Source organism: Tamandua tetradactyla, chromosome 3, assembly GCF_023851605.1.
Source record: "Tamandua tetradactyla isolate mTamTet1 chromosome 3, mTamTet1.pri, whole genome shotgun sequence".
NCBI classification, from domain to species: Eukaryota; Metazoa; Chordata; class Mammalia; order Pilosa; family Myrmecophagidae; genus Tamandua; species Tamandua tetradactyla.
The window spans coordinates 31,663,275-31,690,194 of NC_135329.1; the positions used below are offsets into that span (position 1 = coordinate 31,663,275).

General features: G+C 38.5%; 1 protein-coding gene and 1 long non-coding RNA gene across 4 annotated transcripts in view; one reads left to right on the plus strand and one right to left on the minus strand.

Moving 5' to 3' along the window:
- The window catches only part of MSRA (methionine sulfoxide reductase A), a 559,731-nt gene that overhangs the window by 436,793 nt on the left and 96,018 nt on the right, over nucleotides 1-26,920 (plus strand). For all 3 annotated transcript variants that reach the window (XM_077152948.1, XM_077152946.1, XM_077152945.1), the window contains exon 5: nucleotides 17,818-17,924. In XM_077152948.1, coding sequence (XP_077009063.1) covers nucleotides 17,818-17,924 — 107 coding nt within the window. The remainder of the gene's footprint in view (nucleotides 1-17,817; nucleotides 17,925-26,920) is intronic.
- The window catches only part of LOC143677213 (uncharacterized), a 352,942-nt gene that overhangs the window by 66,810 nt on the left and 259,212 nt on the right, over nucleotides 1-26,920 (minus strand). The window lies entirely within an intron of this gene.

A 26,920-nucleotide genomic window follows, 5' to 3' on the forward strand; every position in this document is an offset into this window, starting at 1 on the left:
CATTGCTGGCTGGTATATTGAAAAGCATCTGTATGGCTTTGTATGTTAAAAGCAAAAATGACTTTTGTATTTTAACCTTGTATCCTGCAACTTTGCTGCAAGTGTTTATTAGCTCTGGGAGGGTTTTTGTTTTTATTGACTCTGTCATTTTCTATATAAAGCAAGCATATCATCTGTGAACAAAGACAGTTTTATGTCTTCCTTCCCAATCTGAATACGTTTTATTTCCTTTTCTGGTCTTACTGTGTTAGCTAGGATTTCCAGTACAGTGTTGAATAGGAATGGTGAGAGGTGGCATCCTTATCCTGTTTTGGATCTTAAGGGGAAAGCATCTGGTTTCTTCCTGTTATGCATGATGTGGCCATAGGTGTTTGGTATATGTCCTTTATCAAATTGAGGGAGTCCCTCTATTTCTAGTTTGCTGAGAGTTCTTATCATGAATGGATAATAGATTTTGTCAAAAGCTTTTCTCTATCTGTTGACGTGATTATTATGATTTTTCTTCTTTAGCCTGTTGATGTGATAGATTACACTACTTTATTTTTGAATGCTGAACCAGCCTTACAAACCTGGAATAAATCCCACTTGTTCATGATGTATAATTTTTTTTTTACATTGCTAGATTTGATTTGCTAATATTTTGTTGAGGATTTTTGCATCTACATTCTTGAGAGGTATTGGTCAGTAACTTTTATACACTTTTGTAAATTATGTTTTCCATACTTTTCTATAATTGGACCAAGAAATTACAATGGGAGGATATTGATTGATACTTCTGCTAAAAATGTGAACAATATTTGCTGTGTGAGATATGTTTTGAAATTATCTGAACATTTTAAGACTCATTGTTTGGTCAAACTTAGGTGTTCAGAGCAAAAGTGGATATGTAGTCCCAGAATACATTCAAGGAGAGATATAACTATTAAAAACATTTCCCTCAGCCAACCATAAGTGGAATTTCCATTTTATAGATGCAAAATCCACTCTGAGATATGTTTTTACCTTTTAGGAAGAAATCACCAAAATCTTTTCAAAGTAATTTATTTGTGGTTATAGAAGTAATATGGGTTTATTATTGAAAAGCAAAATCTCCTGTGCTGGTTTGAAGCTATTGTGTAGTCCAGAAAAGCTGTGTTTTAATTCTAATCTAATCTTGTAGGACAGCCATTTCTTTTAATCCTGTTTCAACATCACAGTGTGGAAATTTTTTTATTAGATTATTTCCAAGGAGAGGTGGCATGCCTAAGTGTGGGTATAGCCTTTTGATTAGATAGAGATATTATTCTCCCCATTCAAAGTGGATCTTGGTTAGTTTCCTGGGGTCTTTAAAAGGGGAAACATTTTGGAGAAACCTCAGAAATGACAGAGCTGGCAGAGACATGGATGTTTGGAGATGTTTGGAGTGCCAACAGAGAGAGCAGATGCCTAGAAGTGAGCAGAGCCCAGAAGACGTTGCCATGTGCCTTTCCATGAGATGCTAAGCAAGCCAGAACCCAGAGTTGTGCCCCAGAGGGGTTAACTGAAGCCCAAAGACACTGGAGGAGAAATTACTAGCATCAGAAACTGGAAGCAATGGATCCAGGAACATGGACCAGCAGACACCAGCCACGAGTTTTCCCAGCTGACAAGGTGTTCCAGACAGCATCAACCTTTCTTGAGTGAAGGTAACTTCTTGTTGGTGCCTTAATTTGGACTTTTTCACAGCCTTAGAATTGTAAACTTGTAACATAATAAATTCTGTTATAAAGGCATTCCGTTTCTGTTATATTGCATTCTGGCAGCATTAACAAACTAATAACCTTCCTTTTTTGCTTTTAGGTACAAAGTGAATACTTGGCACTTCTGGCACATAGCAATATTGTTTTTTCTCTCTTGAGATGCAGTGTATGGAAAAATAGAACGTTATGAAAATGAGTTTGTGACAATAGATTATTTCTTAGAAGAGAACCATATAATAATGTCTTTCATAATTTGCTGCATTCCAGTTTTTAAAATTAAATTATATACTATTTACAAATTGGAATAATACAGGTTAAAACATGGACTCTGGAGATAGATAGGTCTGGATGTAGTACCTACTTTGGCAGGTGCTCATGCTCTCTCTGAGTGTCAGTTTTATCTTCTGGAAAATGGGTTTGATTATACACTCCATATATTAACATAAGTAAAGCTTAGCACCTGGCACACAGAAAGGCCTGTAGGGTCATTAACCATTTTAGTGATCTTCTGAATCGTCATTCATTTGTAGTTAAGGTAAGTTAGTTTAACGAGCATGTATGTATGTACTTGTAACTAGTTGGGAGAAGTAATTTTGTGTAATGTTCAAGTATGAGAAGTGGAAGTAGAAAAACATAGATGAGTTTTTCTGAAGTGATATGACTTATTATTCTTCCAAGCTAGAGATTCCGTTAAGTGCAGATTGGTCAGTTTCATAGTAGAATCATCCTCATAGTTCCCTCACTCCAATTATTTTCTTCCCCTGCGAGTTATTGTCATCCATTCAGTGTTCTAAATTTCTAAATTTAAAATGAGATGTCAGTTAAAATTGGCATAATTAATTTTTCCATCAGATAGAGTTGAGATTGTTCCATATTAATAAGCCTTGTCTCAAACACCTGAGTTAAAGTGCAGATTATACACTCAGTTTCCCCAAGCCAGGGAAATGTCATGTGGGTAATAATGAGAAGTGCTATCTATGATTGTGAGTGAAACAGATTTATCTAGTGTTGTAGGATTTTAGGCCTCTGTGATAGACTTTCCCATAGAGGTCCTATTGTTCAGTAGAAGGCAGGAGGCCATTTTTATAGAAGCGCTTTTATTAGCTGTTCCACTGATGCCTGTTGTCCATGGCAGTCTTCTTGTACCACTACAGCATGCAGGGAATTTTGTCCTGATGGCCTTTGTATCCATTTCCATGGATGCAAACTAGTGAATCAATGTAAGAAGCAATTAGTTGAGGAACTAACTCTGTTTATGTGCTTGGGAAGTTTGGAGCACTGAGTTATTGATTTATTTATTTTTTTACTAAAATAAATTTATAAGATGTGAGGGGGAGTGTTCAGAATCTGGTAAGTGAGCCAAACAGCTACGCTTCTAATGCTGATCTCACAACAAGAATGAATTTATAACATAAGGTACACTATTCTGAGTGTAACCAATGGAGCATGTAAGCCCAAGGTCTTTCCCTGAGAGAGATATCTCTCAGGCATGTGTAAACTCTGTGGTTGACCACAAGAAGTAACTTCTAATAATTTAATAAACGTGTCTAGCAATGCTTTATTAAGTATATCTAACATGAGTTTATCCAAAAACCTTAACAACTTAAGTAATAGAATGTAAGAAAGCATAGTGCTAGAGGTGGGCCAGTGAGGCACTTGAATGAGAGCAAACTAGTTGATAGCTTGAAATTTAGGTTGGTTTTTCTGGAAGCAAAGTCTGAAACTGGGATGTAGGTACACATGATTTACTGAGGAAGTACTCAGGAAAAGAAACTTGTAAGAGCATGAGAGACATGGGACAGGGAAAAGGAAGAAGCTAAGCAAGTATGTAGTTTTAGGTAGTCTATCTCTGACCTGATTCACAGGAGAGAGAGGGGAGTTCTGGAGAAGTGGTCATAGGACTATGTTTTGGCCAATGAAATACAAGTAAAAAATGCCATATGGGACTACCTCTGTTCTAATTTGAAAGCTGCCAGCATGTGATATACCAGAAATGGAATGGCTTTTAAAAAGGGGGAACTTATTAAGTTGAAAGTTTGCGGTCCTAAGTCTGTGAAAACGTCTGAATTAAGGCACCAACAAGAGGTTACCTTCACTCAGGAAAGGTTGATGAAGTTTGGGGTTCCTCTTTCAGCTGGGAAAGCACATGGTGATATCTGCTAGCTTTCTGTAAGCTCCCTTGGGGGCATTTTCCTTCTTCATCTCCAAAGGTCTCTTGCTGTGTGGACTCTCTTGTTTCTGGTTGCTCTGATGGCTCTAAAGCTTTTTTCCAAAGTGGTTCCTTCTTAAAGGGCTCCAGTAAACAACCCTGCCTTGAGTGGGTAGAGAATCATATCCATGGAAACCATCTATCAGAGATTACCATCCACAACTGGGTGGGTCACATCTCCATGGGAAAAATAAAAAAGATTCCACCCAGCAATATTGAATGACGATTAAAGGTCATGGCTTTTATGAGGTACATAATAGCTTCAGACCAGCACAATCTCTAAAGATAGAGGAATTGGGAGGAAGTGTCTTTCCATTTTTCCTTCTTCTGGTCTGTGATTTCAATATGATGGCTGTCTCACCAGAAAATATCTTAATCCTTGAAAGTTAAAGCCATATACTAAGGATCCTTACATAGAAAGAATTCTGAGCCCTGGTATTCTTGGAGGCATGCTACTACTTTTCACCCCCAGACTACCTACCTCTGCAGTCTTTCACTTGTTTTAAGTGAATGAGAAATAATTTCTTGCCTGTTTAAGCCACTGTTATTTTTTAGGCTACGTTACTAGTACTGAATGCAATTCCTAATTGATATAGTGAGTTAGAAAGACAGGTATAGAGATTTCCTGAGAGAGTTGATAAAATTCTATAATCACCAGGAAGGATATTGTCATGATGACTTTGCTTTTTTCCTTTTTTCTGCCCAAGCTATTCACTAAGAAAAATTATAAAAACTTTTTTTGTTTTCTCCCTGAAATTGAGGCCCTTTGGCATGTTTCACCTTGCATGCATGTTAAATTTTAATTTGTTTTTATTCCTTAAAGATCTATAATTTCTTCTTCCCGTCTGGTTAGATTTTCAACCTGTAGCTTAAAATTCTATTTTACAAAAAAAGTTTTGTATTCTCTAATGGAAGTCTCTATTCTCTTCAATTTGGATATTAAAAAAAAAAGTTGAACTGGCAACCCCTGAAATTAGTGTATACAAAGACTATATTAATACTACAGACTTCTGATACCTAAGGCTGTCATATAAGAGTTGCTTCATTTGCCTGCCCTGAAAATGGAGGCCTTATAAGTGATGAAATTCAAAGATGAGCCCATTAATACAGAGCAGTGATTCTCAAATGGTGATGACTTTTCTCCTTGGGGGTATTTATTTAGTGTCTGGAGACACTTGTAGTTGCCACAACTGGGTGGCTGCAACCAGCATTGGTGGGTAGAAGTCAGAGATGCTGTTATATACCCTACAAGGCATAGGATGTCCCCACAGCGAAGAATTACGCAGCCCAAGATGTCAGTAGTGCCAAGATTCCCTCTGATGTAGACAGAATCCTTGTTTTTCATCCTTTGAGTTTAAGTTTAATTGCCCAACAATGTCTTTTAAAACAACTCAATTTTGAATGTAATTGGGGGAGGTTGGTAAGTAGGAAGCTCCAAGAATCACTCTCTCCACCAGAACAACTATTAAACAAGTAGGAATTGTCTGGACAAGCTATTTTGAAACTCTGGAGATTGGTATAAATTGTAAAGCATCCAAGGAACAGCAGGAGGAAGAGGCTGGTAAATTGCAGTCAATACCAGCAAATTGCTCTCTTCAGACAGCAGCAACCATCATTGATTCCCTAGACTCATGGGCAGTCAGTGACGTCCTCAACCCCAGCCTGTGGTACAACTTGCTGATGCCAGGATGGGATAGACACAAAGCCCCCCTTCTCCAAGATCCAGGGGTATGTAGTCAAATAGCTGATCACTACTTTTGATCAGCTACTTAAGATCACTGTGTGCTTGGCTCTGAAAGCAACCAGTGTTTGAAACTCTCCCAAGCAAAAGCAGCAGAGGAGCTTTTAAGACCCTTCCTCAAAACTGTAGAAAAGGGTTAAAAAGCTGCATTTACTGGGCAAGAGCCAAACCAAGAAAACACAGCTTCAAAGAGCCATAGGGGAAGCTCCTAGCATCTTTGCTGGTTCCTCTCTCACCCCTCCCCAGAAGAGTGTGAAGCTTTACCACCAGGGAAACCCCTTATACTGTGTCAAACTTTAAGGACACTCAAATCAATAGGCCAAGTCCTTGATCTTGAGGCTTGCTCTTGTGAAGCTTATGTATGTAGTGGAGAAGCTTTACCTCCCTAAAGGTATGCCTAAGATCTCTTTTGTTGCTCAGATATGGCCTCTCTCTCTCTAAGCCCAGCTCTGCAAGTGAAATCATTGTCCTCCCCTCTACATGGGACATGATATCCAGGGGTGAATCTCCCTCGCGGCATGGGAGATGACTCCTGTGGCTGAGTCTGGCCCTGGCACTGTGGGAACAACGCCATCCTGACCAAAAGGGGGAAAAGAAGTGTTTACAAAAGGTATCAGTGGCTGATAGAGTCAAATAGAGTCGAGAGGCTACTCTGGAGGTCACTGTTATGTAAGCTTCAATTAGACCTTGCTACCTACTGTAACTTGTCAAAGCCCAAGCAAAACCATTCCTGCCAATCCTAAAGAACACCTAGGACATTATATAAGATTCTACAAAGTTTCCATGCACTAGGGTAACTTTCCAGAAACCTATCACCTCCACATGTGCCCATGGACCAGATAAATCCTGAAATGCAGAGGGGCCAGCCTCTCCAGAACATCAACTATTTCTATCCCCCATCCCATGTTATCGACAGCACTTTCTAAAATGAAAAAGTTAGAATGGGCATAGCCCAAATACCCCTAAAGAGTGGAAGAAAGATCAAAGGTGATGGTGGAGTTATATAGAGAAGGTAGGGATTAACAAATGAGTATGATTGCTAAATCATTATATTGATATTTCTTTTAGCCTCCCGTATCTCAGAGCTCCTAGAAATCAAAACCTGAAATTGTGGAATTGTAACCCATACCAAACTCTGAAATCTGTTCTACAACTAATTGTGATGGACTTTGAAATATATCACTTTTTTTTATATATATTTTATTTTTCACAAAAAAGAAAAAAAAATTCTACTAGCCTCCAGTGTCTTGGAGCAGGTAGAAGGAAAAATCTGCAATAGTGGAATGGTAACCCATAACAAACTCTGAAATCTGTTCTGTAACTACTTGTTGAAGTGTACTTTGAAAATCATTGCATTTTCTTTCTTTTCTTTGTATATATGTTATATTTAACAATAAAACAATTAAGAATCATCTACAGTTAAAATATTAGTTTATTACATAAAATGATAATAATTCATTTTATTCAACCCTCACAACCAAAACACTCAAGTAACATCTGTCAAGCAACCCTGAATGAGAGTTCTTCAGGAGATTCAGCCTGCCCTTACCCATACACACCATGAGGTGTTTGGTATACATCAGGGTAGACACTGTCTACAAGGAAAGAAGAACGTTAGTAAGGGATTTCATAGAAGGCAGTGGTAAAGCTGAGAGACTACCTGGTGTAGAAATAAAAGAGGATTCAGTAAAACATGCTTGACTCACAAAGGTTTGAAGGTTCTATGGTAAGGAGAATGACCATATCAACTAACAGAAATGAAAACAGCAGGGGCAATAAGAGATAATGCGGTCATGTTGAGAAGCTGGTGACCGTGGAGCTTGGATGTGCAAACATCTACTGAGAAGGTGGGTCTACAGGACTGCTGTAGATTTGGAAAGTCTCAGCATAGTGGGAGGAGAGAGTCAGTTGGAAGGCACATGGGAGGGAGGGCAGAGACCAAAGACTGAACCCAGGAATACTGCAGTGAGGCAGATGAGGGGGAAAAACAGTAAAGTAAACAGAGAGTGGTCAGGAAATAGAGAACTATTTAGGGAAGTGAAGTTACAGGAGCCAAAGGGAAAAGCAATGAAGAAAGGAAAGAACTGTTAACACTGTCAGATGCAGCACAGTGATCAAGAACAATAAGGACAAAAAGGCCCAAAATTGACAAAATTAATTTGTTGATACATGATGGGGCTTTAAAAATATTATCATCCAGGTGCTTTTTTTAAATAAATTTTTAATTGTCTGAGATATTATACTGAAATGAATATACAGAGTCCATTTGTTAACAGAATAGTTTAATAAGACAAAGGAAATTTTTGCAGCTTATGTCCCCATGCCCACGATTTTAAGTGTAGATGATTTTAAAAATTAGGACTAGCAGGTATGTTAGAAAATATTTAGCCCAAAGATTGCTTCTTAAGGTCGTGATGGAATAATAGGAACTGGATTTACAACCCAAAATGATAAAACTGAACAAAGCATATGAAACAGTGGTTTTCAAGATATCAGACATCAGGCAAAAAACAAATATATCTTATAGTTTGGCCCCATCTTATTGAAAGTTTCTAGACTGTAGGTAAGGGAGGAGATAATCTCTTGGACTTAATCAAGATTAACTTCTGCTCTTCAAAAATCACTGTTGAGAGGAAAAGACAAGCCATGAACTAGGAGAAGATATTTTCAAGCCACATATCTGATTAAAGACTTGTATCCAAAACATATAAAGAACTCTGAAAATGCAATAATACAACAAACACAATTTGAAAGTGGCAAAAGCTTTGAACAGATACTTCACCAATGAAAGTGTATAAATGGAAAATGATCACTTTAAAAGATGTCAACATGATTATTCATTTGGGAAATTCAAATTAAAACCACAGTGAGATACTACTACACATCTATTAGAATGGCTAAAATTAATAAGACTGACCATACCAAGTATTGGTGTGAATGTATAACAACTGGAGCGCTCATACACTGCTGGTAGTATTGCAAAATGTTACAACCATTTTGGAAAACAGTTTAGTGGGAGGGAGAAGTTAAAAAGGGCCATGAAGAAACTTTGCAGATGATAGATATATATATATATGGTCATTATCTTGATTGTGGCCGTGGTTTCATGTTGTATACATGTATGAAAACTGATAAAATTGTATACTTTCAGTATATACAATTTATTGTATGTCAATTATGCCTCAATAAAACTTTTTAAAGGTATATAATCCACATTTTCCCTTGTATAGATGACAAACTGAGTCTGAGATGTTAAGATGCATGGATTTCCAGATGAATCTGTGTGTATCCTTATAGCTCATATCTTGCTTCTCTACATTCTTATATGTTTTATATGTTCCACAAATTTTCTGGGATTAAGATTCGACTCATTGGTCTATATTTTAGTTGAATTCCTAGCAAGATTCCTGGACTATTGTAGGCGATTAGTAATTCTTTTGTTGGCTGAGGAATTTTTAAATTGTTAGAAGAGTATGTTGAAAATTTTCTTCCTTGGATGTCTGCGTTAGAAGTCACAAGGGGATAGGAGGATGTGTTTTCTGAGCACGTATGTAAGATATCTAACAATTCTGTGGGCGTACAAATTATTATCCTCATTTTTCCAAATGAGGAAACTGAAGCTTACAAAAGTTCAGTCTGGTAGGGGACAGTCTTCACATGGCCTGCCACATGTTGCCTACAAATACATCCTGTGCTCAGGACCAGATGTGTGGGCTGGTGAGGTAAGACACAATCCCCTAGTAGATAATAGGGGTACATTTCTTCCCCCACTGTCTAGAGCACATGTAAATATTCACTGGAGACCATCTGATTAAAAGTGGGCATGTTTATGGCATCCTGCTCATACCCCAGTGATGTATCTGTCCCTGGTGGGAGGGAGTGGGGTTCTTGTACTACCGTGCACACATGTTAAGGGTGGGGTGCTACATAGAAGTCCCACTGACCATGGGGACTCGATGCCTACTAGTGAAGCTGACTTGACTCTGTGTCTACTTTACATGAGTAAAACATCCAGCGCTGTGTGGATTTTGCTTCTGTTGGTGACTCCTACACCTGCAAACCATGGAGTGGGTGTGCTCTGCTAGGGCTGAGTTCCTGGAAGGCAGGCACTGTTACCTTCTTGCCATCCTCCACATGGTGAGAATCCAGCCCTGGAGGTGGCAAAAGGGGTGTCTCTTTCTGATAGACATTTAATAACTTGCCTGAAGTTACATAGTTAGTAAATGGCAGAGCTGGAATTAGAATCCAAAGCTGTTTCTTGAAGAACACCATGCCTGTTCCTCTACTCCATGCAGCAGACTGTGGGTCAGGATGCATTTTTTTCCCTAGAAAAATGCATCTATACAAGAGAAGAACATGGATTCATCCTGGTGGAAGTCACCCTGTGCTTACAAACAACATAGGTAGTCTTGCTAATGAATTTGTTGCTTTGAAACTCCCGAATGTAGAGATAGTAATTTCAGACCCTTAGGAATATGTCCTTACTTGTCCTGATGTTCACTATCGGGTGGTGAAAATCCTGGGATCTCTTAAAGTAGTCACCTAGAAGCAGCCCATAGCATGAACTTCCCTTTAAAATTCCCATGTTCAATCATGTTTCTCACATCTCCATTTAGAATGTATAAAATGAGGCTAGTAGCTAAAGATGAGCTCAAGTTAGAAAGGTCCACTGAGCAGATGAGAACTCATCAATCTTTCTGTGTCATTACAGATTAAGCATTTCTTTTGTTTTCCAGTGCTTCTCTGGCTCTGCTGACAGGAAGAGAAATCTTAGAGCAGTCTCAAGATGTTTTGTCATATTAAAATCTTGTTTAGAGAAGGTCGATGGAGAAATCACAAACAGTTGGTAGATGCCAAGAGGTCAGTCCTCTTCAAGAATGCCCTAAAGCCCAACCCTCATTAATCAGCTTCTAGAGTATTATGGAAGAATTTTAAGCACAAAATGTTGTCTCTGAGCCAGTTATTCTCTTTTTAACCACCACAGCAAGCCCATTCATTGTTTGCTTTCCTGGGAAATGAGGACAGCCAAAGGATGTCATTAATTTACCCTCTTGGTTTTTCTGAAGCCAAGTGGAGGGCAGAGTGAACTTTACAATTGTTTATTCTGAGAGAGTGAAAGAGTTCTCAATGTTTGATGATTATATTTATCCAGAGTTCTACAGAATTCTGTAGCTCCTTTGAAACTAATTTCTCCATGAATCTCTGCTGCCTGATGAGACCTGCCAAAGTACCAGTGTGGCCTCATCCGTGCTCAAATTGACCAGCTTAGTTTCCTATCAGGCCTCTTGTTAGAACTCAGTCCTATCTCTTCAAGGTCCTCAGAATATACCAAACTTGTTCTTATTTCCGGAGCTTAGGCTGTGATATTCTTCTTCCCACCAGAATGCTCCCTTTTATCTTCTCTGTATTTCATTCTTTGAGGCCCAGTTCTTGTTCCCTCTTTTTCACTGGCACTTCCCTGACTTCTTTAGGCAGCAGGGATCTCTTTCCTCTGAACTTCCATTGCTGTAAATAGCTGTACCACATACAGGCATGCTTTTTCCATTTCTTTTCTTATATTGCTACTCTTTCATGTGCATTGATTTCAAAGGAGGAAGAGAGTTGGGGTCAGGTAGATCTAGGTTTAAATTATAGGACATGCTCTCTGACTTAGGGCCAGTCACTTAATGTCTCCGATCTATAGTTTTCATAAAAAAGGGTTAAAAATAACTACTTCAATTTGCAAAGTCCCCTTAGAAGACTGGGGAAAAAGGAGGAAAATATTAAGCTTCCCCATTTGGAAAATTCCTTGTAAGTAGTGGGGACAACCAGTTCAATAGGCTGAGCCCTCAGTCTTGGGGCTCACCCCATGAAGCTTATTCCTGCAAAGGAGAAGCTAAGCCTACTGATAATTATACCTAAGAGTCACCCCAGAAAGCTCCTTTTGTTGCTCAGATGTGGCTTCACTCTCTAAGCCAACACAGCAGGTAAACTTACTGCCCTCCCTCCTACTTGGGACATGACTCCCAGGGGTTTAAATCTCTCTGGCAATATAGGATAAGACTCCTGGGGATGAGCTGGTATACTGTATCACGAGTAATGATGAAAATGAGAAAGCCTTCTTGACCAAAAGGGAAAACAGAAATGAAACAAAATGAAGTCTCAGTGGCTGAGAGATTTCAAATAGAGTTGGGAGTTTATCCTAGAGGTTATTCTTATGTATTATGTAGATATCCCTTTTTAGTTTGTGGTTTATTGAAGTGACTAGAGGAAATTACCTGAAACTGTTGAACTGTGTTCCAGTAGCTTTGATTCTTGAAGAAGACTGTATAACTATAGCTTTTACAATGTGACTGTGTGATTGTGAAAACCTTGTATCTGATGCTTCTTTTATCAAGGGTATGGACATATAAGTAAAAAAATAAATAAATAATGGGGGAGATAAAGAGTAAACAATTGGGGGGGGGGGAAGAATACCTACTTCACAGGGCTAATGTATGGGTTAATTGAGAAGTGTTGACAGAGACCTAGTACAGTGTAGCATGGTGTTAAGCTCAGCAAGTGATCCTTTCCCTCCCTCCTTTTTCTGGATAATTTCCTGAGATCAAGGATCTCAAGAATTCTTCTGCAGTCTGCACAGTGCTGAGTACACAGCCAGCCCTATATGAATACGTTTTGCTGGAGAGGACATATTTATTTGAAGAAGAAAGAAAGACAAATAGGGTTTATTTTGTCTCTCAAGGGTATTTTTTCTGTCTTTTCTCACAATATAATTTTGGTTACTTGTGTCCTTTAGTTAATAATATCATTAAGGCATTTCAATCAACTTATAACAGCGAAATATTTATTTATTTTGTAATTCAATAGGTAAGTAGGGGAGGCTATTTCTTGTATTTCCAGAGCTCTTAGAGTTAGCTTTCTCATCTGGGCTTCAAGCTTGATCATAAATTGCTCATCCTTCTAGAGATGGTATGACTCAGAGCTTTGAGAAAGAGGTTGATCATGTTGCCACTACTTTTACAGGCAGTACCAGTTCCTTCCAAGTCCCTGAAGACACCGTGCTGTTCCACAGTGCTTATCTTTGCTTGTTCTTCTGCTTCTTAAAGAATATCTGTCACCCCTCATGCCTATCTACTGCTCTTTCTAGACAAGGGTCACTTACCCTATAAAGCCTTTCCTGGCTTAGCACACCGGCCCCGCCCCCAGCCCCAGCCCTCACCAGCCACATGAACTTACCCACTCCTTCCTCTAGACCCCTGTGCTTTTCTAATCTGCATGGATTTCCCCTAGCACCTCTAATACTTGATTATGTTCCTTGTGTGTGCACGTGTGGTTTTGTTTTAAAATTTTATATCTTCTCCTTGGGCTAGACGTTGATGGAAAAACAATCAATCATATTATCATTATTGCCCATGAGTGGACTGGAGAGTTCATGCTCTCTACAGTATCACTTAAGATTCAAAGCAATCCATCTAAATAAAGGGTCTAACGTTTTTTCTTGTTTCTCTGTTCTCTTTAGCAATTTCTTAACTTACTTTCTCAATAGGCAGATGCTTAGCCAGGGTGACCAAGAAGAGAATGTGCATTATTTTTGACAAATCAAGAGGTTTCAGTTCTGTTAGAACATCCAAGAAGGGCCAGGGTCAGAGGCCCAGGGCTGGAAATTCATGTCTGCAATACTTCTGTTTGAATAACTCTACTCTTTACAGTGGATGAATAATTGATTTGAGTTTGTGCAAAGGGAAAGGGATAGAGAGACTGGGGCACAACTGTGGATAATGCCCATGACATTATTCCTCTTTAATGGCATAAATATCCCAGATCTGTACAAGGACAACTGGCCAGCAGCAATATTAGTATTGTAGTATTACAATTAATATCTAATCAAGTTAAAATTTAGAATCAGGCAATCATGACTTTAAGGAATGGACTATAAATCCCTAACCTGGGTTACAATAATAGTTTCGAACCTCTGGTTATATAAATAATACATACAATGGATTATTTTTATAAAAGTACATTGCCGTCCATACTTGCCTAGAATGATAGTCATGTGCCTCTTTTCTGCCCAACCACACAGTTTTATGAAATCTTCCAGATGTTCCTACTTCTTAGATTGTCATGTCAACTACTAGAGAAGATCTAAATATGGGTTTCCTGGTGCATGCTTCTACAGACCATTTATAACAATATGATCAGTGAAAGAGCCCATCGGTATACTATACCCTTGAGGTGATTCTTAATTATTCTGACCGCATTTGCTAAAAAGCCAATTTTTATACATAAGCAAAAGTTTTCCACAAACCTGTGATAGCGCAAAGACCTTCAACCAAATACACAGGTATTTATTGTCTTCAATGTACAAGGCTTGTGGAACCTTAGCAAAGCCTGTTAGGTAAACAGAAGTAAATCACACCTGTAGGTTCTCTGTCACATACCAATTTCTCTTTCAAAAAAAAAAACTCAAATAGAAGATGCTGTTTTTCTTTATCTTGTACTGAATGGAAGGGTCAGAGAGTAGGTTTCAAATTTCATAAAAAAAAATCAGTCATCAGCATTATTTTTCTTTGTGGAGAGTGATTCTGAAAGAAATATGCTACCAACGTGCAAAGAATGATGGGAAATAGTGACACAAGCAAAGCCCTACTTATAAGTGAAAGGGGAAAAATGAAAAAGGCAAAGAAAAAAGTACCATTCTGGAATGACTATTTATTCAGTCTTTTACATCCCACTAGAATATAAACCCTGTGAAGGTAAGACTCTCTTTTCTTCACTGCCATATCCTTAGCATCTGTAAAAGTTCCTGAAACAGATGCTTAAGCAGTGATTTTTAAATTAGTAAACAAGTAAATATATAACTTACACAGAAATGAATCTTGTGAAAGAGAAATTTTGATTTTGTATTCATAGTGCCTATGGGAGGCATGTATTAGTTTGTTAAGCTGCCAGGATACAATATACCAGAAATGGAATGGCATTTAAAAAGAAAATTTAATAAGTTATAAATTTACAGTTCTAGTGCCAAGAAAATGTCCAAACTAAGGCACCAACATGCAGTTACCTTCACTCAAGAAAGGCTGATGCTGTCTGGAATACTTCTGCCAGCTGGGTAGTCACGTGGCTGGCATCCACTGCTCTCTTGCTTCTGGGCTCCATTGCTTTCAGCCTCTGTTCCTCTGGGTGTTCCTCACTTTGCTTCTTCTGACTGGCTTTCATCTCTTGGCTTCCCTTGGCTCTCTGCAGGTTCAGACTTACTTAACATCTCATGGGAAGGCACATGGTGACATCTGCTGGGCTCCATGTATCTCCAAACATCTATGTCTCTTCTCTGAGCTCCCTCCCCAAAATGTTTCCTCTTTTAAAAGACTCCAGTAAACTAATCAATACCTACCTGGAATGGGTGGAGTCACATCTCCATCTAATCAAAATGTCACAACCACATAAAAAATGGGTACGTTGAAGTACTATGGGGCAGTGAGAGGGAGGGATAATGGGTATGTGGTGTATTTCTTTTTATTTGTTTTTCTTGAGTGATGCAAATGTTCTAAAAATGATCATAGTGAAGAATACACAACTGCGTGATGATATTGTGAGCCATTGATTGTACAATATGATTGGACTGCATGTGTGTGGATATTTCTCAGTAAAAATATTTTTTAAAAAATGTTACACTCACTATTGGGCATGGTGATAATCTCATCAAAATTTCCACCCTACAAGATTGAATCAGGATTAAAAGAAATAGCTGCCCCCACAAGATTGGATCAGGATTAAAGCATGACTTTTCTGTGTACATAATAGCCTCAAACCGGCATAAGACGTAAGTTGGTTTTATTTTATTATATATTATTAAATTAATATTTTGGTGCCATTATTGGTATTGGCTTTTCAAGCCAATAATTAGTTCCTGTTCAGCATGTGACCTTGGTGCTTCGAGGAGAGAATGGAACTCTAAAGGCAGGAGAATGGGATTTCTAGGAATTCAGCTAAGCGGGGGATATAAACCAGTGATCACTGGGTGTGAATCTCTCCCTCTCTCTCTCTTTCTCACATGCACTTACATATACACTGCAGATAACCTGGCTTGACCCTAAATTCTATTAGTTTGTTACTGTTCAAATCTCTGTTTTTGGCCTGGATTTTGATCATGAATTCCATCTTGTCAATCCATTAACTGCCAGAGCGAACCTTTGGTGTTTTCAGCTACTGTACTTGCCTCTGTTTGTCAAACTAATTAGTTCATTTGTACACTTTTCCTGTAGCTCTTAAGAAAGGTTACTTTTTAATTTGCATTTAGCAGTACAAATTAAATATGACACAAGAGCTTTGATTAATTGATCTACACACTGAGATTGACTTCTGGACTTGGATCATAAGATATAAATTCATAATTTTCATGCAACAAATATTTGTGGAAATATTTCCATATTTATGACCCTGTTCTGGGTACTATGGCTATAAAGCTCTGCCCCTAGAAGTCTCATAGAGGAGGAAGGTAGATAAACACTGTGTGGTTAACAGTGCAGTGGGAAGAAATCTATAAGAAAGGGACTTACAAGGTACAGGGGAGGCCAAAGAAGACAGTGACAGTCACAGCTGGTGAGAGGTAATCAGAGCAGCTCTGACAGAGAGAACATGCTTCAACTAAGTCTTGAAAGATGAATAAGCAGAACATGTGCATGACTGCTGGGGGAAGAGGGAGAATAGCACATGGTGTACCCAATAAGGGTCAGGTTTTCCTCATCATAGTATTGAAAATAAGAATGTTGCTGAAGGATTAAATAAGGAATCTTGAAGATACCTGGGAAAACTCTAAACACTTGCTGCTCAAAGTGTGGTCTGGTAACCAGCATCACCTGAGAGGGTGCTAAAAATGCAGATTCTCAAGCTCACCTAGACCTCCTGAACCAGAACCTACATTTCAACAAGATCTGCAGGGAATTTGCATGCAAATTAAAGTCTGAAAATCCTAAAGCATTCCTTTTGGAAGGTTTAATCCTCTACTGGAGTAGTTTGGGAGACACTTCTTAGAACTGCAACTAATTCTTGAATGAGCCAATAAATGTGTGTGAAGTTCATTTTGACTACACATGGTGACCTTTAGGTGACTTTGGGAATTCTATTGTTCAGTTAAAAATTGACCACCATCTTTTCACCAGTTGTAACTGGGTACAAAGTGTGCTGGGCTAATTTCAAGTCTCTCAGTTTTCCTTTGATTAAGTGTATGATCTCAGGCAAACTCTTGAAACTCCACTGAGCATCAGTTACTTTTTCATCTTTTAGACAGCCACTATGTGCCAAGCACTCTGCTGGGGACTGTCACATATATTATCCCATTTCCTTATCCATCATGTGGGAGACAGTACTACCTACCACACAGTGTGTCTTGTTAGGGCCAAAAGAAAGAACGTGCATCATAGTGCTTTGCAAGTGATAAGAGGAATAGATTATTTTTTAAATACTTTTATATAAAAAAAATACATGCACATAGAGCATCTGTGTCCTAAGATCTGTGATAAATTTAGCTAAGCTCAAAAATACTGGTTATAATTAAAATAAGAAGATCAAACAGATACAATGCATGCTTGTTTAAAGAAAATGATGTCAAAACGAAATTCCAATAAGCACTGTATTAGTTAGGGTTCTCTAGAGAAACAGAATCAACAGAGAACACTCGCGAATATAAAATTTTTAAAAGTATCTCATGTGACCACGGGAATGTAGAGTCCAAAATCTGCAGAGTAGGCTGTGAAGCCAACGATTCCGATGGAGGGTCTGGACGAACTCCACAGGAGAGGGTCACCAGCCGAAACAGAAAGAGCCTGTCTCTTCTGAATCCTCCTTATAAGGCTTTCAGTGATTAGATTAAGCATCACTCATTGCAGAAGACACGCCCCTTTGGCTGATTACAAATGGAATCAGCTGTGGATGCAGCTGACATATCATGATTTAATTCTATGAAGTGTCTTCATCACAACAGACAAGCCAGCACTTGCCCAACCACTACTTGGCCAAGTTGACACATGAACCTGACCATGATAAGCACTTAGCAACACATGAGCTACAGAGAACATATGAAAAAAATATCTAAACACCTCAGGATTTTGCCTAGTTAGACAATGGCTTTTTTACCCATTCAACCCCAATTATTTTGTTTTCCTCTTTACCAGGCATGCGCCAAGGCAACGATCATGGCACTCAGTACCGCTCAGCCATCTATCCAACCTCTGTGAAGCAAATGGAAGTGGCCATCAGGTCCAAGGAGGACTACCAGAAGGTAGGGCAACTCACGCACCACAGCCTGCATCAGGCTGAGCCACCATGACGCAGGCCAGGTCGCTGCCTTTAGAGGGATAGTCTAGCTTCTCTCCACCTGAAACTATGAAAAGTTTGTATATTTTTTGGAAATTTCTATCAGCCTCTTGGAGTAGAGCCACTGTGCTCAATAAATGTGCTAGTAGAGTCATTCTCTCTCTCTCTTATCAAACAGTAGATTAAATTATAACAAAAATACTTCTTAGAAGCATATTATATCAGGAAATGATTATTTTCAGAATAAACTGTACAGAATTTTAAAATTCTCCAATAGATTTTTAATGCTTCTAAAAACATCTTGAGTTGTTTTAATTTTTAGAGCTTTGGGATGATGTTTAAATGTTAATTGTCATTATATTTTCTGATTTGGATTCACACTTAGCAAAGGAGAACTAGTAGCTACTGGCATTCTGACCTATTTAAGAACTATGTAAAAAGGCTGGTATACAACAGACCTCAGGAATCTGTGGGTTTCCTCCCATCCCCTGTGGTAGCAGCAAGGTGGTATGAAGAGGAGGTAGGCCCGGAAGTGTACCTACCAACAAAAAAGATGCAGGGCATGCAACTCGTGGTCATCTTGACTTCAAAAGCAGAGAAGACTAAATGAGAACGTTGATGGGACCCCATTCTTTCCTCAGTCCTCCCGTTCTTCCTCCTTCCTTCCAAGGCTGTGATAATCTACTTGGGTGATAACTGAAACTTCCTTCTTATGGTAGGTAGCTTCCAGGACAGCCCCCAATGGTCCCTACCCCTACGAATTGCCCTTTGCTTGAGAGTGTACAGGATTTAGTGACTCACTAGTAATCAGTGATGGCAGTGATGGGATAGCACTTCTGAGTGATATTGAAAGATCGTGTAAATTGAGTAGATTGAAATACTAGTGGTCAGTGAGAGGGAGGGGTAAAGGGTATGGTATGCATGAATTTTTTCTTTTTTCCTTTTTTTCTTTTACTGGAGAGATGCAAATGTTCAAAAAAATGATCACGGTGATGAATATACAACTATGTGATGATATTGTGAGCCATTGATTGTATACCATGTATAGACTGCATGTCAAGAATGTTTGTATGTTTTTTTGTTGTTTACAATAAAAATATTTTTAAAAAAAGATTGTGGCTTCCATCTTGGGGGCCCTTTCACTCCCCTCTCTCTTGCCCACCCCTACCCCCCATACACACACTGGGGAAATCCAGCTGTCATGTTGAGAAGCAACCCTATATAATAGCCCATGTGGTAAGAGATGAGGGTCTGCCAAGAACCAAGTGAGTGAGTTTGGAAGCCCAAGAACTCCAGTCATGCCTTCAGATGAAACTGTAGCCCTGACTGACAGTTGTTTTGCAACCTCATGAGAGGTCCTGAGACAGAGGTGCCCAGTGAGGCCAGGCCCAGCTTGCTGGACCACAGAAGTGGAGATAATTGATGTTTGTTGTTTGAAGCTGCTACATTTTGGGGGTAATTTGAGTATATTTATATTCATATCCGTTTTCATTACTGACTTCCCTGATAATGGTGGGCTTTCCTGGGTATATGTTGTGTATATATTTCCTGGGTATATAGCATGTAGCCTCTAGCATCAGGCTGTTTCAACTCTCAGTTCAGCCCTGCAGTTACCATCAGGGCCTGATACTTAGAAAGCCATGTATCTTATTTAACTCAAGCAGTCCTATAAGGATGAGGGAAACCCTATTATTAACCCCATTTTTCAGATAAGGAAACTGAAGTTTAGGATGGTTTAGTAGTTTGCCCAAAGTCATAAGACTAAATCAGTAGAATAACTGGAATCAGAGAGAAATAAGACCAGATGTAAGAAGATGAGTTGGGCAGCTGTTGTGGGATTCCAGGAAAGAAATAATGGAGTGTTGTCTAGTTTGAATGGAATGGAGGGATATTTGAAAGAAGAATAAATAGGACTTGGAACTTGACTGGAATTGGAGAGTAGGATGAGGGAGGAGCCCAAATTGGTTTACAAGTTTCTGGCTGGTAATATTATGTAGAAAGGTATGGAAGAGGAGAGATAGATTTGTGGAAAGGCATGTTCAGTTTTGGAAATGCAGTGTCTGAGGTAACCATGAGATGGTCATCCAAGTTGTTGTTTAGAGGAGGTGTGGGCCGTTCCTACCTCATAGGAAGGGTTGTTGTGACTGTTAACTTGGTTAATGCTTATAAAGCACAAAGCCTATCATATCATAAGTGCTCAATAAATATCAGTCTTTATAATTATTGGGCGTAATCAACATATATTTGGTAAATGCAGATCTAATTGCTGATACGATCACTGAGGCAGAGTGATGGGAGATGAGGGGAGAAGGCGGCCCGGGACCTGAGAGCAGCAGTATCTGAGAGATGGGAGGGGAGTGCTGGGCACATAGATGTGGGCCCCAAGGAACACTTGAAAAGCAGTTCTGTTTGGCTTGATATCACTATGTTTGCATATAAAGGTGATATTAATAATTAATCTTGAAAGTTACATGTAATTAGGGCTGTAAAACAGTTGCCTGATGCAGTGATTCATGTTTCCTCAGGTTACCAACAGTAAAACTAAGAGAGTCTGGAAGGATATTACATTTCCTCCAGAATGTCTCAAAATGAAATGGAATTCTTGTGTTAACAATGAAGATTTTATATCCAAAAGGCCAGTGCCTTCCATATGATGACAAAGGCTTACTTATATCTCATTTTTCAGTTTCTACTCCAGTATTGTTTCTAGCTTTGGATGGAATCCATGTTGACTTTAGATAAATGATACATGTGCAATAAAGTTTAGGTATTAAATATTAATTCATGGTTTTAATCCTTGTCACTATTATTTTCATAAATGTGGGGACATTAATCTTATATTCCAGATAGTTCACACATAACTAAATGCTTGTGTGTGGGTACTTCTTGGAATATGTATTACGGGAAGCAGGAGTAAGGGACGGAGGAGTGAAAAAGAAAAGAAGGAAGAACCAGTACAAGTTGGCCCCCATTACTGGTGATTTAAGGACCCTCGGAGAAGAAAGGAAAGCATCTTTGTGATGGAGTCCATCCCCACTTGTCAGGGTTCACTCTGCACTTCTGGGTTGCCACAGCAGGGTTCACTGTGTTATACAATTCTGTGTTTTATCTTCTAACTTTCCTTCTAGTAACATACACAATCCAGAACTTCCCCTTTCAACCACATGCACATACATAATCCAGCACAGTTAATTATGCTGACAGCAATGTGTTACCAACACCACCATCCATTTTCAAACTTTTCAATCAACCTAAACAGAAATTCTGTACAAATTAAGCATCAGCTCCCCATTTGCTACCCCCAGTCTATCCCTGGCAACCTATATTCTAGATTCTAACTCTATTATAGTTTGCTTACTATGGTAAGTTCATATCAGTGAGATCATACCACAGCTGTCCTTTTGTGCTGGCTTATTTCACTCAGCATAATGTCCTCAAGGTTCATCCACATTGTCTCATGCATCAGGATTTCATTCCTTTTTATGGCTGAATAATATTCCATCACATGCTATATACTTTTTACCTTAAAAAGTAATGTGGTTTCCCACAAAGTAGGGGGAGACCCTCAGATCTCACCACCTGTCTTAACTGATTGAAGGAGAGCAGGATGCGGAAGAGGTGACTACTGGGATTTTCTTTCCTGTGTTTTATTTGTAGGGTAACCTTGAGCCAAATTCTTGAAACAACAGAGGTGTTTAAGTGAAGGACAGTTAAATTCACAGGTTGGGGTCTGGAACCTAGTCTCATCAAAAACATTTAGGGTTTCTTTCGAAGAGTGGGGAAATTCTGCAGGTCACCCATTTCATTCATTTTACATATACTGTTTTCCCCTTTATATGTTGTCACTTTCTGGCCCTGTCACTAAATTCTGGGAATTCATCTGATTTGAATCCATCTGGGACCTCTATACACCACCTATAACATTGACTTAGGCTGCTAATTTAATAGTCTTTACTATTAAATTGCCCCCAGTGACCCCCTAGTAACCAGCTTCTTCAGCAACTTCCTTATATGTGAAGTTTAAAGTGACAGTATTGCTTACCATAGAGCAGCCATTTGAACATAAAATTAGCTGATTTTATCACAGGGACCAATTGTTGAGCTAATTAGATGTGCAGTACTGCTGATGAGCCAGAAACCCAAAGTGATTTTCCGTCTAAACTGTGGTTTTCTGCAAAGCTGGCTGGGTTGTGGATACCAGGCCCACCAGCAACCCAGGGACAGAAAAGATGGCTGAAGAAGTTTACTAATTTCTAATCCCATTAGTGGCAGAGGAGAAACTCTTAAGGAGGAGACTACAGTGAAAAATGAACCTCAGAGTGGGTTCACTGACCCCAAAAGTGCTGGATTCTGTGCCCACAATGTGATAGCTGCTATTTAGTGCCTTTTGATAAGCTGAGAACTTTGCCAGAAAACCTGAGGGGTGTTTCTGCCTTTGACAAAGATTTAGCAATTTTTCTTAACTGCATTTTTGTAATTTTTCCTCAAAGAGTTTCATAGTGGAAATATCTGCTTATGGTATTAATTAGAGGAGGTGATCTGATGTATTACTATTTTTGGATTCTCAAATGTAGACAATTTTTACCTCCCAAGTGAACCTGACATGACAGAAATTTTATAATATCCAAACTGAATCATGGCTTCTAGTAATGGTGGGGAGATGGTTCGCATGGGAATTTTACATCTTGCAAGTGTGACTCTTCCTCATTTAGAAATCAAATCTTTTGATCCCTGATAGATTGTTTCTTATAATTTGATAGAGAATTAATACTTAAGATTGTTCTTCTGGCCATATGACCTAGCTCCTTCCCAACTCTTCAAGTTTCATGAAACAATAAATACAACCTTTCCTCTGGATACTTCTTTCATTAATAGGAGAAAAAAATGCAGGGTTTGCTTTGCATACATTTCACAGCATATTAAATTCTATACAAATAAAACCTGTTGTGAAGTAAACACTAAATTACCTGCTATTTTAAATAAAAACATTCTTTTAAAATCTGCTGTCTCTGTTTCTGTCTCTTGCTTATTTGTTCATTCACCTCACCATCTATTCATCCATCCATCTATGCTATCCATCCATCTCTATCTCTAATATATAGCTATAATCTTTTAAGTATTTATCATTATTTTATTTTAAATTTCATTTATCTATCAATCTGCTGTCATCTGTGTTCTTGTCTACACTCAATGCAGGGTCATTTTTTTCTATTTTGAAGGGGTCGTTCATGTTTAATTTATAGATTTAGGTATTTTACAAATATTTTGCAATGATTATATTATTTATGTAATTAAAATAAAATTTCCCATTTTAACCATTTCCAAGTGTACAATTAACTGGTATTAATTACATTCACAGTGTTGTGCTACCATCACCAATATCTATTACCAAACTTTTTTATCACACAGATGAAACATAAACCTACCTATTAAGAAACAGTTCCCAGCTTCCCATCCCCCAGTCTACATTCTATGTCTATTAATTTGCTTGCTTTAGACATTTTCTATAAATTGAATCATATAATATCTGTCCTTTTGTGTCTTGCTTATTTCACTTAAGGTTTCAAAGCTCATACATGTTGTAGCGCATGTGAAATCTAACTTTTTTTAACTTTTTAAATTGTACAATGTGGCATATATACAAAGCAAAGAAAGAAAAAGCAATAGATTTCAAAGCACTCTGCAGCAACTAGTTACAGGACATCCCACAGTTTGTCATGGGCTACCATACCATCCTTTCAGATTTTTCCTTCTAGTTGCTCCAGAATATAGGAGGCTAGAAGACATAAATATTTTTTTTTATCATCATAGTCGGCTTTTTTCTTCTTTTTTGTGAAAAATAACATATATCCAAAAAAGGAATAAATTTCAAAGCACAGCACCACAATTAGTTGTAGAACATATTTCAGAGTTTGACATGGGTTGCAATTCTACAATTTTAAGTTTTTACTTCTAGCTGCTCTAAGATACTGGAGACTAAAAGAGATATCAATTTAATGATTCAGCAATCATATTCATTTGTTAAATCCTATCTTCTCTGTATCACTCCACCATCACCTTTGATCTTTCCATCCCCCTCTCTAGGGGTGTTTGGGCTATGGCCATTCTAATTTTTTCATGTTGGAGGGGTCTGTCAATAATATGGGATAGGGAGATGAAACTATCTGATGTTCAATGCAGGGTCATTTTAAAGAAAAATATTCAAAGTGAAGGATGAAGAACAGTATGAAATGATTATATTATCCACTAGTATTTTTTAGAATAAAGATTCAGCTTTGATCATTTAATTTATATTGCATTTATATTGCTATATATATATATATATATATTGCAGCCAGATATTCAGTGAAACTTCATGCTCTCTAGTTAGGGTACTAGCAAGTTGGGGTTTGGCTGCTATTTGTGTTTGTGTGTGTGTGTGAGAGAGAGAGACAGAGAAAGAGAGATGGACAGACAGAGATAATCTTTCATTCCCAAATAAGCAACTTTTCTGTGCTACCAATTAGGTTTTGTTTCTTTTTCTAGCATGATTTCAATACAATCTCCATGTCAGTGACATTTGAATTTATGGTCTGCTGGGTTCCAGATCCCTATATCCAACTGCCATCATATTATTTCCGCTTTCTTGTCAATGTAATATTTCCTAAACAGAAGGTTTGATTCACATACACACACCCATCCATAAACAAGCTGCAGCAACCTTCTCTCACCCCACCCACCGACAGTCTTCCCTCTAATCATCTTTTGACTTGTTTAATCCAATTAATCAGATTAGGCTATATTCTTTCTCCAGAATATATCTTAAATGTGCCTGCTTCTCCTTCATTTTCATGTTCATGTGATATTTTAGGCCTGGACCACTGCACCATCACTGTAGTCCACCAGCAGCCACCGTGACCTTCATAAGTTTCACTTAGATCATCTTCCTTCTTTGTTTCAACTCTCCCCTGGCTTCCCCATTGTCTTTAGAATGAAACTCAAGCTCTTCCATGAGACTTTGTAAGCTCCCACATAAAAATTTTGCCATCTTTCCATGAGACAGATAGAACTTTAATCAAAGTGCCTGATTATCATGGTACATCTAAGATGTAATATATATTTCTTGTCCAGAACTCAGAACCTTTAAATAAAACTCAAGAACCTCTAGGGATCTGGGAACTCAGGATGGGAACCACAATAGTCAGAAAATTTTACTACTGTGCAGTGAACATCATAAAGGATGGTTTTATGTTTCTTTGTATTTCAAAGTTAACTCCTGGGTGAACCCACTGTTGCCACAGAGACAAATTCAGAGGTTTGCGGAACTGCTGCTTTGCTTAGTGTGTGTTTTATACCAGGAGGAATACTTACTACATTTAACATAGTGTTCTTGCCCACAAAGCCTATAGTAACAAGATCTCTTGACCTAAGAAATTACTAAATGTTATGATCGTGAAACAACTTTGATAAGATTAAGTCATTGGTTAATACATGAAACTGTCTTTCTCCTATTTGCCAAATCTCTGGCTTTTCATATGGTTACTGTGACAAATTGCCACCAACTTGGAGGTTTAAAGCCACAGAAATTTATGTTTTCAAATTTCTGGAGGCCAGAAGTCCAAAATCAGTTTCACTAGGCCTAAATCAAGGTTTGGGCTGGGTCACACTCTGGAAGTCTCCAGGAGAGAATCTGTTCCTTGCCACCCACAACTTCTGATGATTGCTGGCATTCCTTGGCTCGTGGTGGCATCACGTCTGTCTCTGCCTCTATGGTCATGTTGCCGTCCCCTCTTCTCTGTGCATAATCTTCCTCTGCCTCCAAACTTGTGATTGCCGTTTGGGCCCACCCAGATAATCTGGGATAATCTTCCTCAGTTCAAGGTTCTTACTCCCATCTGCCAAGTCTTTGCCATATGAGAATGTTCACAAGCTCCAGGGATTTGGGTGGGTACCTTTTGGGGGGCCGTTATTTCAAACCTGCCACCACCATATGCCCACCTTTAGATGGAAAACTGAAACTGGAGGCTCTTCTCTGAACCATTCAGGAAAGGCAAGATGTTCACTGAGTGAAATGCAGGGCCACACAAAGTACAGCTTCAAGTTCCCCAGGGAAGATGGGGACTTGATTTTCTATATTTTGGAGTCTCTGCCCCCCACAAAAGACCCAGTTCCACCTCCATAGTACTCACTAAAAGGAAGCAACATACCAAAAATAAGACAGAACAAATCCTAAGTGCAAGAAGGTTGGGTAGGGTAGAAGGAGGGAGGAGAAAATTCTATCAGTCACTTGCTGTTGGTGAGCCTTGGCTTAGTTTCTGTATTCCTCATCATTAAGTTATCTAATTTTCCTCACTGGCTTCTAAGAATTAAATGAGAATACATATGTATAAAAAGTAACTAGCATGTAGTAGTGACCCAGTATACCTTAATTGGAGTTGAATGCCTTTAGTTTCCAATCCAGAAAATAGTTTTAATTATGCCAAACCAATTGAGAGAGATTAAGTATACTTGATAAATAACAGTCATACTAAAACCATCACAGTATAACTGTATTGGTAATTCCCTACCAGGAAATATGATTCTTTATGTTTCCTTTTAAATATCTGTAACTGAAAAATGTCCTTCCTTCTCTTCATTCACAACCTCCCCTCAGTAAATTACTTATTAACTATTAACTGTATACTGATTAGTAGCCAGATTCACATACACGGTTCTAAACAAAGCCATCTGAAGGATCTCATAAAGTTTATCTTAATAAACTTTCCTACACGTATTCACAAATGCCCATGTCACAAATGCTCGTTCCTGTAAAGCATTTCCTACAGAGTCACCATATGAAATGTTTTCACAGTTTCTCCATTTAGTAAATTATTTGGGTACTCTCACTCCTCTTTGTTTGCCCATTGTTTGTTACTGTGCTTGGCACGTAGGTGACTGTCAGCCGATATTTGTTGCTCTGGACTGAAAAGGTGTGGCAGAACA